At 36.6% G+C, this 16,300-nt stretch overlaps 1 protein-coding gene across 1 annotated transcript in view; it reads left to right on the forward strand.

Annotated features, from left to right (window-relative positions):
* PDE10A (phosphodiesterase 10A) overlaps window positions 1-9,551 on the forward strand; it is a 200,115-nt gene extending 190,564 nt beyond the window's left edge. Inside the window, exons 21-22 of the mRNA XM_026070001.1 lie at window positions 3,830-3,918; window positions 9,434-9,551. Coding sequence (XP_025925786.1) covers window positions 3,830-3,918; window positions 9,434-9,551 — 207 coding nt within the window. The remainder of the gene's footprint in view (window positions 1-3,829; window positions 3,919-9,433) is intronic.
* Window positions 9,552-16,300: the final 6,749 nt, after the last annotated feature.

Consider the following 16,300-nt stretch of genomic DNA (forward strand, 5'->3'; position numbering starts at 1 on the left):
TTTGTCCTGAATGCAAATTGAACTGCTTCACCTGTTCCTGGTTAAAATATTTACATTCAGATTTTGAAATATTTGTACTACTAGTACAACTAGTACTACTTCATTAGTATTTTGGATAACTACAGGCATTGCTTTTTGATATTCCCAAAGACAATAATGTGAAGAGACTCTTGAGGATAAGCATTAAAAAGTAAATTTCTAAGAGCCTCAATTGTCTGATTTAAAAACTCTTTAAAATTGTTTGTGTATTGATTTTCCTTTGCACAATGGTGCAGCAAAATATGCAGCAATGAGTGCTGTTTTCTGCTTTTCCTAGGGAAAAATGGTGTTTCATAAACGTAAATTCAAGAAGAAAAAGGTCTTTGAAGTAACTTTTTTTGAATAAACATGCTAACTAGTTCTTCTTCTGACTATCAGGACAAAGAAAAGTAAATTCAAATGTCCATTGTCTACTTATGTACTAGGTACACACATATATATATGTGTGTGTGTGTAAGACTTTTTTGCTTTCAGTGACCTCTGAAACCTAAAATGGCAATAGCTAGCAAAAAGCATTTCAATAGCTCTGAAATGAAAGGCAACATTAAAAAAAAATAGAAACAAAGTACCAAAAATCTTTGTAGATTAAACATTTGGTTTAAGAGAGACTATAGAAATTTTTATGTTCTGAAACATATTAGTCACAGTATGCTATATCACATTTTTAGCATAAAATTCATCACTCTTGTAAGGAATTAACAGTGAATTTATTGAATTCATATATCTAGTATGAGCCTAACAAGAGAAGAAACATTTTTCTGCACTTGTTTTATTTTGCCACAAGCTGTTTTAGTCATCTTGAACATCTTCAAGGGTACACAGTATTCTTCTTGGCATTTGTGAAAGAATTGTTAATGGGGTGAAAGCACAGATCTAAGAAATATGTTTCCCCCCCCCCCTTTAAACCTTACTGAGCATTGTTTGAAGTGCTTTCCTCATCAGGTTCTTTTTCATTTTGTTCTCTGTTCTGTGCTTCTTAATAGTGTTACAGTAAGATATTAAGAGAAGTAGAAGGGGAAAAAAAACAACTTCAGGAGTCTAGTTTTAGCTGTGATATCTCACAACAATGTTATGGCAAAATGTGAGATTTAGGACATGTATAGCTCTGTGGAAGTAACCTTTCCTGTATTTCTGTGGACCTGGAAGAATTCAGTGAAGTGTTAGCATGCATTTCCTTGGGCTCAAACAAAAAGTATTAATAGGCTTGGGTTCCTGTATTTTTATGTGGATTTTAATTATATATTAATACCTTACTTAAATGGCAGTGGTGCTTAGGAAATGAGGATATGTATAAAAATGTAATGTCTGGAAAAAAAAAATCCTGCTTCAGTTATCATCTTTAATGGTAATAGTCTGTCCTTAGCTCTTCCTCTCACTTGGGTAGTTGGATCAGTTAGTCTCCGTAGTGACTGACAGCCTTTGCAGCACAACTCATTTAAGTCTCTGAATTTGGTCTCTTCCTACTGTGGAGTCTGTGCTGAGGATTTATTCTAACTCAGTAAAGATCCCATTAGCCTCTCTTCTGCCTCTCCTTGGAGAAGTTAAGCAGTGTTTGCAATTGCCCTGAGAGAGGAGGGAGTACTCTGAGGGTGTTTTCTGCCTTACCCTCCACTGGAGCGGTGAATGCCTCTCACCTTCACAGACTAAGAATTTTGGAACTTATGAAGAAAATACAAGTGCCAAAATTATGTGGTGACCTGAAATCTCATTTGCTAAGCAAGTCAAGCCAGTCTGAGTAATGAAGGCAGAGAGGAGAAACACATGCTACAATCATTCACAACCTCTTTCAGGAATAGTTTTCAGGTTGAAAATGAAAAAGTTTCTCTTACACAGCAAGGATTGAAATGTTAAGAGTGATTTCTTGTTTAAAATGTTTCTGTCTGAAAGTTAAAGATCCACTCTCAAAGCTAGTTAGTGTTTAGGATGCAGAGTTGAAAAGACAGTAGCAATTTCTTTCAGAAATAAGGTATTTTGGTGCCCTGGTTCCTCCTTCTAATGCATCTTAGGGTATATGTACACTGTCTCTCCTGCAGTGACTTCAATGTATTCCTTGCATCTGAATGAACTCTAAGCCGTATACTTGGGTATACAGTACTTTCTGTCTGCCCACAGCAATATAAAACTTAGTCTGGAATCATTTGTCCAGCTAATCTAAACATTTTACAAAAGGCATTTGTGTGAGTTTGTTTTGGTCAAAAATGCAAACTCTCTCAAAGGGATGTTTTTAATTTGCTTAGCTTTATTCAAAACCAAATCCATTGAGCCTTTTAGGTTTTTCCTGCTTGATCGTTATGCATTTTAACTTAAAAGTTTTCAGGGCCTAAAGGAACACATTTTATTTTAAATACTGAGTTTCCAAAGAGAAGGATTGAGATTCTGAAGAGAAGGATATTTGGAATATATTTTAGATGAATTTAATTTTGTCAAAATCTTTTGTGCTTTGCTATACATCACACTTTTAGACTGAGCAGGAAAGTCTACAGTGTGACTGTACCTAACATCCCCTTTATAATTTATGATAGGTATGCAGCAATCTGCTGTTTTACAGTGAAATAAAATAGCCCCCTTTAAAAAAACAAACAAACAACACATAGGGTGAAAACAAAACGCACTATGCAAAATAGCAAACTTTTTAATGATAGACAAACATCCCTCCTGTTTACTGCCTTGCCTCGTGGCCTACTGTAGTTCCTTTCTGTTAGTTGCATCATATTTACTTTAACTCAGATCGTTGGCTTCTCAGGTCAGAAACTTTGTCTTATTTTTTTAAAGTACAAAATGGACCTCTTTACATAGCAGTATGGGATCAGTATTGATGGAGGTGAGAGCAAGAGTTGTTCTCTGATTTCTGAATAAGTGCCAATGTTCAGATGGTTAGAAAGAGACTTTTATCAAATCCTTTGATCACAGTAAAACACATGGGATTTCAATAAGATACATTTAAAACTCTGTCTGAAGAAACGGACCATAGTGCACTTGTGTGACTATCATGAGAGTCTGGCATAAATGAACGATGTTATAAAAGGTCTGAATTTAAGCTGTCATCCTTGCTTATATGTAAGTGGCATTTTTGAAGAATTCCCTCTTGTGTCATGACAGTTCAGCTGTTAGCATGGTAGCATCATAGAACCCTTAGCCTAGATTAATCAGACATCATTAACAAAGTGTTGATTTTATCTTTTCTGAATAGATTTATATAAAAAGGTTAAATACATATCACAGCCACTTATGTGAGGAGAAAAAGCAAAAACAAATATTGGTCACAGTGAGCAGTTGGAAAATTTCCAAAGGTGCAAAGCCCTTCGCCTCTCAAGTAATTGAGCTATTCCAGAGGACGTCAGGCAAATCTAGAATCTGACCATCTTTTGCAAATGCTGCACAACCTTCCTTTTTTTTTTTTGAAATGTCTTTTCTATCACAAGAGTAATGTTGGCAAAAGTGGCTCTGCCATCTACACCTACTTTCCACCACCAGTGCTACCAAAAATCCAGACAGATCCCAAGCCAAGCAAATCAACTGAATTATAAAAGGCCCTGTAGTAAGTCTTACCTGAAGCAGCCATGTTCAATCATTAGAGAGATACTTAAGCAACTTGCAATTGGCAGAGACTTCGCTGTTTACGCTTCGTTTTAAAGTATTCAGATATTAAGATGATACGCAGAAGTACAAAGTACTAACATAAATAGTAATTAAATACGTAGTCAACTACCTTTTAGCTAGTAAGCTCTCAAATTTCAGCCTTGTACTTTGGCTTTACATAACTACTTTCTTTCATTGCTGCTTTTCATAGATTGGGTTCTACAATGCTGTAGCCATTCCATGTTATACCACACTTGCACAGATTTTTCCTCCAACTGGGCCACTACTCCGAGCATGCAGGTGAGTAAATGCATGCGTTTTTGCATAGCATGTAGCTTGGTTAAGGAAGAAAGAAACCTGCTTCGCAAGTCTGTCTGGAAATACAGACCTTTAATTTTAGAATTTGCATGTAGATAAACAGATATACATCTCATTGTTAATCTATTCAGAAACCCAAAGGTGATAACTACTGGCTGGGACTAACACAGCTCTACAGACACAGCTGATTAAGATGTGTTTGATGCCAAAAACATTTAGAGGGAAACAGGTTCAGTTATTATGTATTCCCATCTAGGCTGGTTCAGTGCAATTTCCCTCTGTATCCTTTTTACCTCAATATTGTTCTCACAACTAAGATTGGCTAGAAAACAAGAATTCTGTTTCATAAAAAATGCTGTGGTTTTGGCATGTGGTTTTATTTCATGTCAGAACATTCATACTAAAAAGCAGAGAAAGAAAAGAGAGCCCCAATTTAGAATAGTCAGTAACTGGGCGCATAAGAGGAGTAGCACTGCAATATGTGCGAGGCAGGTTTAATTTTGTTCTTCCAATCACTGAGAATGTAGCTTGGGATCTTCTGCAGGAGAGGAGTGTCCTTAACCAATTGGCTGCTTCTACCCTGAAATGATGGTGAATATCTTTGTAGATAGTTCTGACCAATAATTATATCCTGCAGCTTAGCAGTCTTCCCTGGGAAAATGTCTGTTGAAACCAGTAGGCTTCATTAAAAAGTTTCAGGTTAATCAGTATTCTCTCTCTAAGGAAAAACGGTTGGTAAATGCTGGCAATCTTCAGTCATATCCAGGGAATAGTTAAGAGACCTGTTTTTCCACGCTCTTACTACTAACACCTCTCTCTTTTTTTTCTTTTTTTTTCCTTTTTTTTTCTTTTTTTCCCTTTTTTTTCCTTTTTTTTCCTTTTTTTTTCTTTTCTTTTTTTTTCCTGTTTTGGCCCTAAATTCTGTCTTGCATTGAGGTTTTTCTTTATCCTCTCTGGCAGCTCCACCTCTGTCACTTTCCTGACCTTTTGGGCTAAAGGATCTGTGTGAAATAGCAGAAGGATGCAGAAGCAGAAGGATGTCCACTGTATACAAGCACTGTGAAGTTTTGAACTTCACTTAGTTTCTGGACAATACTGGGATGCAAACTAGTCCTCACACATAAAAACTGACAGTTTGTCCCTCCAGCTTAATCTGTTCTCTTTTTCCTCCTGCCTAAACAAGAAAACATTCCGTCCCTCTCAGAATTTTTTTCAAATTCCAAGAAATCCAGTGTGTCCTCATCCTCTGCTCTTCTGCATATTGAGGTGAGGCCATCAATCACTTGATTGTTATCCAGCAACAAGCCCTACTTCAATTTCACCAGGTGGTCTTCTCTCTTAACATTTTTTTAGCACTTGGAGTAATGTCACTTGAAGATCTTAAATCAAGGCTGGTATACTGCTATAAGAGATATAATAGGTAAAAGAGATATGGGTTCAATGGATAGTTAGTGTGGTGAAATTATCAAGGCCTGTCTTTTTCCAGACAGTCAGTCTAGATGATCCTTGTAGTAGTGTCTTTTGTTCTGAGAAGTTTTGAAAATAACTTTCGGTAAATAATAGGCAATAATTTGTTATCTTAAACTGAATAATGTGGAAGTATTCATAAGTGCATATTTCAGTGGTTCTGTCAGTTACAGTATAGCATTAAACTCTTCTCTAGTTTCAAAATGCTGTGGAGTATTATCATAATGATATCAAAGTCCAAATCCTGTTTTGGAATTCAGAGTTACAGTACTGGATAGGAATGGGTACTCCTTGAGCCATGCTGACCTAATACATACTTGTTGATAGTTTGATAATAGATAATTGAATAATGTGTACTCTGACAAATAAAGAAGAGTTGCTTTCAGTGCAAAATCAGAGAACATGAAGTAAACTATAGAACTACATATAAACCTTTCAGTCTTTATAAGGCCAAGAGTCATCCAACTGCTTAACAGAGAGGTAGTCTGAGATCTTGAAAGTTCTCTAACTGCTGTATTTGTAATCCTTGCTTGAAGGCATGGTGCTAGATGGTCTTCAGGTGTAGTGATGGCTGAAAGCAAAATGTTGGTTATTTGGTCCATGTAACTGGAACACAGGTTGTGCATTGCCTAACCACATTTTCATTCAGAAACAGTTTCATACTATTTATATAGACTACAACATCATCATCTGTAGTACCAAGCATTAGAAATGCAGTAGTGTTCATCATGAGTGTTTCCAGTTACTTGTTTATATTTAAGCTAATGAATTTTATCAAACTGCTTTAAATATGTGACAATTTTGAATCTTTTTGTATTAAGTATTTGCTGACATCTGGGTGCACTTTCACTCCTAAGATCAGTATCTGTATGATTTTAATACAACAATATCTTGCAGAGTCCATATGATTAATGAAGTAATCTCAGTGTGTATCTCAGGAAAGTCCTATTACTAGTACAATCAAAGGAGGGGTCTTAAAAATGGTTTTGCACTTCCTTTAGAAGTGTTTGCATAAGCCTGCCACTATCTTTGGTAGGAAGTTTAGCACTGTTTTTCCCCTTAATGGGAACTGAGGCTTGGAGAGGCTGGGCTGAATACTTAAGGCTACACAACATCTTTTTCAGGACCAGGGTTCCAGGAAGACCTGTCTTTTGCTTTCTAGTCACATACCCAAATGAGGCTAATTTTCAAAAGTAGCTTGTAATACATGATGTCCCATTTTTCGGTTCTCAACTAAGGAGATTGAAAGTTGATTTGTAGGGTATCAAGCACCCACATACATACATGCTCTTGATGGAGGGTGCATCATAATTCTGACAAGCAAGCATGAGCATCTTTTCAAGAGTGGGTTTCTCTGCAAAGAGTGGGATGTCTGAAGTAATAGCAATCAGACTCATAGCAAAGATTATATGGGTGTTTTCTGTTCTATGAATTATGTTTATTGTTTGGAATTGCACATACTATACTTCTGAAAGCCGCACTGGCATAATCTCCAACCTGGGCACAGCTCTGTATGGTCACAGCCTTAGCTACATCTCCCTACCCTGCTCTTGTGCATTCCGTAAATTTAGATTGCAGTGATGCAGAACTGGTGCATGCATGTGTGGATGGAAGTTTAAGATCTCCATAAGTCTGAAGAGCTTCCTGAAAAACTATACCATCACGTAAGGTCCTCTGATGGGCAGCTTGATAGTTTCAGAGTTTAACAGCTCTGCCTTGAAATTACCCTTTGCAGACCTACCTGAAACTGTCTGTTAGAGCAAGTTAACGAGGAAGTGTTGAGAGCTGTGTTCAGTGGAGATGCTGACTAGAAATTCCAGGAACACAGATCTAACTTCAACTCTCTAATTATCAAAATGTGCATGTTTTTGCAGGGTTTGGGTTACTCCAGAGTGTTTCAAATAGTTGAGCTACATGGGTTTTTTGAGGGGTAAATGGTATTCAATGTGATGAGAGGCATGCAGCCTCATTCCTATTTGGTATTGCCTCAGCTGCTGACTGGACTGATTTTGTTATCACCCCTACACCAGTAGTGCTCATTCTGGGAACGCAGTGTTAAGCTGCCATGTCCTTGAGTTGTTTGGAACGCAGACACCAGCTGCAAATAATAGCAACAGAAGCAGCCAAGGCAGCATGTCAGCATCAAGGTTTTTATTTTGAGAACCTCTGAGTATTTATTCCAGACACTTAGGAGCCAGAGCTTCATTGGGAGCACAAAGGCAAATGAATCGTATGATCTGCACCTTAAAGAAAAGGTAAACAGTAACAGTCACTGATTTTCTGAAGTAAGGTAGTAATTTATTCCACGTTTCTAAATACTCTCTTATCTACAAAGTATTTATTTTCTTATTGAGAAAAATTTTCAATGTATTACGTATTCTGTGTAGACCAAAACTATCGTCCACCTGTGTAACAGTGTCTGGAATAAGTTCTATAAGTGTTTTGTAGCCTATTAACTCAGGAGGCATACCAAAGTGGCAGATCTGTTCTGGGAGTAAGAGAAATGATATTTTTCTTTCTTTTAGTTCAGACCAAATATTCTTAAACAATTTTGCATGTACTTTCAGGTTTCTGAATTCTTGCTGAAATGGATACAATTTAAGAATATTTTGGCTGCAGTTCTCCTTGTTATTTTCCCAGTTTCTGGAAAGGGACCTAGAAATAGTATTAGTTCAGTTTTTCTAATCCTCAATGCCTGGTTGTATTAGCCAAGATTCAGCACCATATTAACTCTGGCTACATGACTCCAGTTGGCCTGGAGCACTGGCAGAACAAGTTTCCACCTGCCTTCAAAAAATGGTGTAGATGTTCCCCTAGAGGGCACCAGCTTCCTTTGGTAGACTCCATCAAATCCTTCCTTCCCCCGTCCCTAGAAATTGCAACATTTTCTGTTCTTACCTGTTTCCTGTGCTTCCAGCTTATTTATTTGCTGTGTTCTATCAACTATTTCAGCAAAGCTGTGACACATAAATCAGGAGAGCTCTGCCACATAAATTCAGATGTAATATGACACATAGCATGTAAGACCATAGTAGTTTTACCATCCTGTTTGTTTTAAGACACCTAAGAATCGTTGTGTTAGTAACTAGATATTTGATTGTATGAAATTTAAACTGTTGAGCTTGCTCGCTTTCTCTCTGTGTTTGAAAACTGAATGCTAGATTTGGGCCATATGTTGTTGTATGGTCCACAACTAGATATCATCAACATAGATGTCCAAGTCACTGGAGTGATATGAGTATACAGCAAGTAAGATTATGGGTCTGTGTTCCCTTCAGATCGTTATAATGTTACCAGCTTAATATCTCTTTATGGCTTATGAACCAAAATTTGGACTTGAGTGTTGGCCAGCCTGCTAGACAATGGAAAAATTTTATCTTCAGGAAAGGATAATCTTGTGCTGTAGTAGACTGATCATGTGATCACCACATTAGGAACTGAAAGTTGATGCTACGATGTTGGCATGCCACATTTTATATATTGTCAATCGGTCCATGTGCAGAAGTTTCAGGAGGATTTATGCATTTCTGTAGTTTCCAATGAAGGAAGTTTCCTGCAAAAGTACTGGTCTCTGTGGTGATTTTGGAAAGGGCCAAATAGTGCTGTAGTGAAATGCTTCAAGTCCTAAGTGAGGAAGGCTGCTCCTCTCCAGACTGCTGTTTCATATTCTCTGCAGACATGGCTCTTGGCTCATGGTGGGGTTTTCTCTGCAACCATGTGGGCTAGAAGTACTTTTCATGGAAGCAAGTTCTAGACTCCTGCTCCAGTAGTGGCTTATTCTGAGGCATATATGCCATAGACTTATATAAAGCCAGCACGTATACTAGCCAACAAGAATTACGAAAAGTAACAACTGCAAGGTAAAAGATGAAATAATACAGTGATGATAAAAGCCTGACTGCATACCAATGTTTATATGCAGCATAAAGCTACATCTCTAAAAGTCCAGTACAGCAGACAATATTATTAGAAGAAATACCAGTAAATTTATGAATAATGCTTTACCTCTTTGACTCTTTTGCATCATCAGGGATAATCTCAGCCAATGGGAGAAAGTGACAAGAGGAGAGGAGGCCTCTATATGGATTCCCTCGCAGTCCCTTGCTCCTGGGACCTCTGATTCACTTCCTGTGAAGATTGATGACTGAACAGCAGTAACAGATTGCTTTAACCCTAAAAGCATCCCTTCTTTGTTTTGGGGGTTGTTTATTTTTGTTCCGTTTTGTTTTTATTTGAAGAAGGAAAAAGAAGAGCTACAAATGCTAACTAGGAAGCAGATCTGCCTAGGAAGGTAACACCCATGGGGTTACCTCAGCTAATGACTCTGGCAGCCAATCTCCTGACCTACACCAGTGACACAGCATGAACAGAGGGAAAACGACAACCCGGATGGTTTGGAATCAGCTAGCAAAAGAGAACTTCCAACTTGTGAATATAAAAGACTGGCCTTCTCTCATGGGCTACAATGCTGAGGCCTTAATTTAAAACTGATGGGGGAAAAAATCTTAGGGGGTACTTCTAAATTGTATCTTTCTAGTAAGGGTTTCAATGGTACTTTTATTATACTGTACTGTGGCTAACTTTAACACCAGTGTCACTTGGGAGTTCTTGGCTATAAATAGAACAATATACCCATTGCTATTGTGAATGTTTGTGTGATCTACTTGTAATCAGTTTGAACTCTCGCAGAATCCTGGAAACTGTAATTCTTGTTTAGGTTACAGTGAATTCTCTTGCTGTAAACTAAAGGAAAACCAACATTCAGGTTAAAGGTTTAAAGTTCTTCATTAAGCTTCTTGATGCAAATTGTCACTTGCAAGGTAAATGCTGAAAGAACTAGTGATGGGGCTTTGATCTTCAGAATGAATTAGAAACCCAGACAGCTCCTCCCTTTAAACACTGGAAGTGCTGGATATTTATCTCCGATAAGGAGAGATGGAGGCATAGTTTCAGGTTGGAGTTTTTGTATCTGTAGTGACAGAAATATCAGTCTAAAATTTGAATGTGACAGCAAAGATTTCCTTGCCTAGCTTACAGATAAGTAAAGTCGTCGTGTTTATTTCTACCTGCTGAGTTGTATTTTAAAAGGTATTAAGAGACATACCTAAAGTATGTTATCTGCTGGGAACAGGGGCCGTGTCAGAAAAGTCAGGTCTAATAAGGAGGACTGTGGAACCATCACAACAAATCAAAAATGTTTTTGTACTGACTAGCTTTTGTGTTGCACAGTAACACTGCATGCCTTCTACTGCTCTTCTCCCCCATCCCCAAACAAGTGAAATTAAAGAACTTCTCCCTTTTTCCTTTTGTTTTTTTTTCCCTAGTTGAGAAAAATGTTCAGGCTTAGAACTGCCTTTTTCAATGAAAGAATAGCTGACTAAAAAAAGAAAGTACTCTGAAATACTGTCTTTACAGTTCTGTGCTGGCTTAGGCATCAGTCTTACAAACTTATGCACAGAATTTAAGACCTTACATTTAATGCCACTCTTTTGACTTTAGTGCAGTTGTACAGAGTATGTTTCAACAACACTTAATTTGCCTTCATCTTTCTCTTAAAAATAATGAAAAAAATTCATATTGCTCTGCACAGTAGTTGAAAACACAGTCTTTGCATAACTTTTCACATACAGCCTGTACTGCATCATATGCTTTTTCACAGATAATAGTCTTGTAGTGGTTCCGTGGTAACATGGCCATTTGTGTACTGCAAGTAATAATAGTAGTGACTTAAAGACAGAATGCAGGTTCTCTTTTTCCATGTCATGTCTGTTGAGGTGTATTGCTCTAATAAGCATGCCATCTTACAGTTTCATTTAAATGACTTGGACTCTTGAGTTTTGCCTTTTGTTATGGTCGAGCACATACAATATCTGTTTGTACATATGTACAGTATGTGATATATAATCACATAATGGATAAATGCACCTAAGCCTTTGCAGTACATAGATATCCCAGAGGTTGAGAGTTCAATATTAAGTTACCTTATTTGTGTCATACAGGTTACCCAACAGCAGCCCCACAATTCTTTTCAGTTTGCTTTGCCACTTCTAAGTGCAGAAATTCATTGTTAGCCATAATAAGCTATTTTGGGATGAAAAAAATTATAAGGAAACAATTTTACCATAGTAAATGGAACAGTATCACATATTGTGTCCTCTGCTTTACTCCTGAGCAGTTCCGATTTAGTTAAATCATTCAGGTGAAACCTTTCAACTGCTAAGTACTTAAGACACAATCCATGGTGTCCTCATGTACTTGGAAAGCATCCAAATATATGGTGACTACAAAAATACTCTCTGGAATTCAGATACCCCAAAAAATCAACTGAAAATTCTTCCTTCCTGACTTAAGTATATTTGCTGTTATTCTCCATCCTCCTGGAATGCTGATCTTACCAGGGTTGCAAAAATATTCCTTGTTACACTGTGTCTGTGTTATGGAAAGTTTTTAATTATTCTTTTAGTCACTGACAGTTTTGATGTCTGTAAGTACTGATACAGAACAGATTTCTCTAATGCTTATCAAATTGTCAGTAAGTTGTTCTGTTAATATCTGAAGACAATCAGGTATTGTTCCTAATACAGAACTATCCCAACCACTTAAAATATGTAGTTGTTACAGTATGGTGTCCATTAGAAGTAAAAACTTCGGTTGCAGTGGTTGAGTTTGGTTTGTTTTTCTGGTGTATAAAAGGAGGAAAGTTATGACAAAAAGTTACTACAAAACAAAAATAGTCATAAAAGGCTATATTTTCTAAGTGAATTAATCTGTTTTATCACTTACAGAGTGCATATTCAGACATGTAAATTTTTTGGTAGAAACAAACTTAAATGAGCACTTCCACAGTCAAAACTACCAAACATTAAAACTTTGAAGCTGCATTTGAATTTCATGACTCAAGACATGTTGAGATTTAATTGTCCAAAATTCTGGACTTGTACTCACAAGTAGAGCAGTAAGACATCTGGCTTATCAAGTTACACTGCCAAATGCGATTCCTCCTTATATTTTTATCCTGCTAAAATTGATGTTGCATGGAATGGATAAGAATGCATAAAAAAACCTAACAGACCTTTTTTTCCTAGAAGAGCTAGAGTTTATACTCCCAGAATAACAACATTTTTATTGAAATTCCGATTGCTTTTCCTTTCTAAGCCCAGTAAAGAAAAAAGCCATCTGAAGCCATATCTGAGAGTTTCTAATGTATTGTGAAACAATACCTGAAAGAGAGGCATTAAGTGAGAAAAATAGGTGACCTAGCATCTGAGATGTTGTATATTTTATAGCAGCACTGACAGAAACTCCATTGGTATAAATAAGCTATGAATTCTTTAAGGTATTACAGCTTTCTGCTCTAATGATTCCATTCATGACAGTAATACTTTTATAATTAATATAATTAATTATTTCATTAGGGAAATGCAATAGGTTTTTTTTAGTGGGAGTATATGCTAAAATATATTTACATTGGAGGGGACATGCAGTGTGAAATTTATCTTTTTATGTAGCACAGACTTCTTTCATGTGTTTAAACTTAGAACAATGTGATCAGTTTGCTGTGACTACATTTAGACCACTTAGTGTTAAAATTATAGGGGTAGCATATAGCACTATTCATGTTAAAGAAAAAATGCAGATGTTGTTAGATGCTCAAAACAATTTTGACCCACTTGAAATAATGCATTTGCCTCAAACACTGTGATATATTAACAGTTCTGTGAAGTGGTACAACTCTTGTTCATCTAAACACAGGAAGTGACTTTCTGCACACTAGTACATTGAAGTTCATGTTCCAAGTTTAGGTTGTATATCCCAATCTAGCGAAGGCACATCACAACTATTCTGCTTTCTGACCAAAAACTGTGCTCGATTGTAATACGGGTGTATACTCTATCAAAAAACCTAAAATAATGGACTGCTTTCTAGAGTAGATCAAACTGATTTGTAGAGTAGATTCATATATATTCAAAATTCAGGTTGGGCTGTTATGTGAAGAAGAAAGAACTTTAAGGTAACAACATTCAATTTTACTACATTTAGTGAGCTGAAAATTTGTTTTATATATATATATATATTTACATATATATATATATGATACATATAAACTATCTTTGTAAAAAAAAATATGCAAGTGCAATAATTTAAAGAGGTCTTAACTTTGCATTTATAAATTATAAATATTGTACATGGTGTGTAATTTTTTTCATGTATTCATTTGCAGTCTTTGTATTTAAAAAACAAACCTAAACCTTTACTATTACGTTTGTACAATAGAACAGTAAGCATTTATTATGAAATAGTTAAGTTGTAAATAAATTCACAAACCAAACAGCCAGTACATATGCATATATGGGTGTCCTATTGTGAAACCTGTTTTTGCTTTTACTGCTGGCTTTAGCACAGCAAGACTACTTCTGTGGATATGTAATTATACATATAAATATATGTATGATACATAAAATATATTTAGAAATGTTCATAATTTTAATGGATATATATACATATACTTTGGTGTGAATATTACTGAATACAGAGTTTTTTAATATTATTTTTCATGTTTATTTTTGCTGTTATTGGGCATGGAAGTGAGGGATGGGAAGTTAGTGTGTATGTGTGTGTGTGTGCGTATGTGTTTGTATACCACAAGTAAACCACAGGAGAATGGAATCAAAATGTAATGGAGTCCTTTAAAAAGGTGGTGCCTGTTTTTCTCTGTAATTGCAGTTTACCATTTATGGTGCATTTTCCCAACATAAATTCTTTTTTCTGTCTGTGTGTCTTTCTGTCCGTCTGACTTTGTCTTTCTGTCTGTCTTCTTCTTTTAATAATATATTTTATCACCTATAGCAAGTTCACTTGTCATGAATTCCGAAAGGCTCCACTTTCCCATTTGCCCTCCTGCTGCCAGAGACCTTACCTTGTTGGTGACAAATACTTTCACACAGATCTCTGCTTTGCCACTGCCAAACTGGCATGTAGCTAATGCAGAATCAGTTTACCACCTTTTGGGAATTACTGAGCAACATACTCAGATGCTGAACTGTACAAAAATAATCTTGCACTTGATTTTTTTTTAAGGTTTGCCACTCCAAATGGCGATGGATATAGGACCATGACTTTTACCAATACCCTGAAAATGCAAGCTAGGTTAGAGAACTGTAAAACAAACTTCTAAACAACAAATTAGCAGATATTTGTAAAACAGGTGAAAAAAAATGAAAGAAAAACCCGTGTGTTTGTTTATCTAGCACATAGGTTTGCTCCAAAGATCCCCTGCACCCTGCATGCTCAGTAAACAGATTATTTGCCCTTTATAGCCCTCAAGGTCTTCAGCGGCCCTGTGTCTTTACAGCTCTGCATGACCTGCCATTCTCAGGTGGTGAGCCAGGGCTGAACCCTGGCTAGGACTGGCCATAGCCCCTGGCATTCTTGGCCTCCTCCTCATTCAAGGACCTTGGAGCATCACTAACGCAGCTTGGCCAGAAAGATGCTTCCAGGGCAACCTTTGAGCAAGATTAGTTAACTACTGCCTGTGATAGTCAAAAAAAGGTTTTACAAAGCATTCCTGGTATTGTGCTATTGTGGCTCATGCTTCCATGAAGTTTCAGTTGCTGCAATGCATCCATTGCATACTGCTAAGGCAAACTTTTGGGATGCCACAGCAACTGCATTGAGATTTAATGCATTTGTTGGACAGGAATTATTCATTTTAGTTGAAACCTCCCAAATGCTTTTGAGGGAGGAGAATACAAGAGGAATGTTTCTATGAATGCTATTAATTTGGTCCTTTTCACCTGTTTATGTATTGTTGGTAAGGAACTGTAGTCCAAAGTTGTTTATTAATTAATGAGTAAATAATTAATTACTCTTTGATCAGGCTTCTCAAATTGATGGCAGTAACCTACATGTCTTCACATATTTTTCTGCTTGTCATGCAGCCATAGCTCTTGTAGCAGAGCATAATGTTTTGCCATTGATGGTCACTGTTCAGTTAGTATGCTTTTCCTTAATATTTTTATCCCTTTGTTACTGAAAAATATCACTAGGGACTTATAGAAACAGCTCCAGAATGTATTCCCTTGTAGATATTTGAAAATACAAATGTCAAAGKGCTTTAACTGAAGCTCACTGAAGTTTAGGGAGGGAGTATTTCTGTTGCTTTCAATGAACTTTGGATCAGGCTCCATTGTAGGTATCCAAGTGCTTTGTAAGACTCTGTGCTCATTTGGGTTGATTGTAATCACCCAGTGACTGCAATGGATTTCATCTGCTCAACCAGTGTTGGAAATTACTTTGCTGTACTTACTTTACTGAAGACAATTATCAGAGCCAATTTCCTTTTCCGATTTCCTCTTCCACAATTTAGTCCCTCTTCCTCAGATTAGAAATAAAAGTTCTTTCAATATGTTTCAGTTTATACAGTTCTCAGAAAAGCTACCTGTATCTTGAATGTTGCTTGCATTCAAGGATGAAGATCTTTGCCTGTAGGTCAAGGAGTTACAGATCCATGTTTCAGAAGGTACTTGGCATATGTGCAAGATCTGTTGGGTAAAAGTCTTCTAAGAGAAAGGGAAAACTTGAGACTCAGGAACATGAATCTAATCAAATGATGTCTTTGAAAAGAATGAATTATACCAAGTAAAATTTTCCTTTCATGTTTTTTGGTTTGTAATATTGCTAGAAGGGCTAAATGATTTTCACTGTGTGGTTTGTTAACATTCAGCTGGCCTTAATTATTTTTTCCTTTCTTACAGCAATGTAAACCCTGTGAATGTAGGTGAGAATGACGTTTGTAGAGCTGCTTCTGTTTTTTGTGCTGTTTTTGTGCTGTTTATAGAAGCAACATGAGTTGTTAATAAACACTATTTAAAAAGTATTTAGAAATGGAAAATAGATC

The sequence above is a fragment of the Apteryx rowi genome, unplaced genomic scaffold (assembly GCF_003343035.1).
Source record: "Apteryx rowi isolate R43461 unplaced genomic scaffold, aptRow1 scaffold_300, whole genome shotgun sequence".
NCBI lineage: Eukaryota > Metazoa > Chordata > Aves > Apterygiformes > Apterygidae > Apteryx > Apteryx rowi.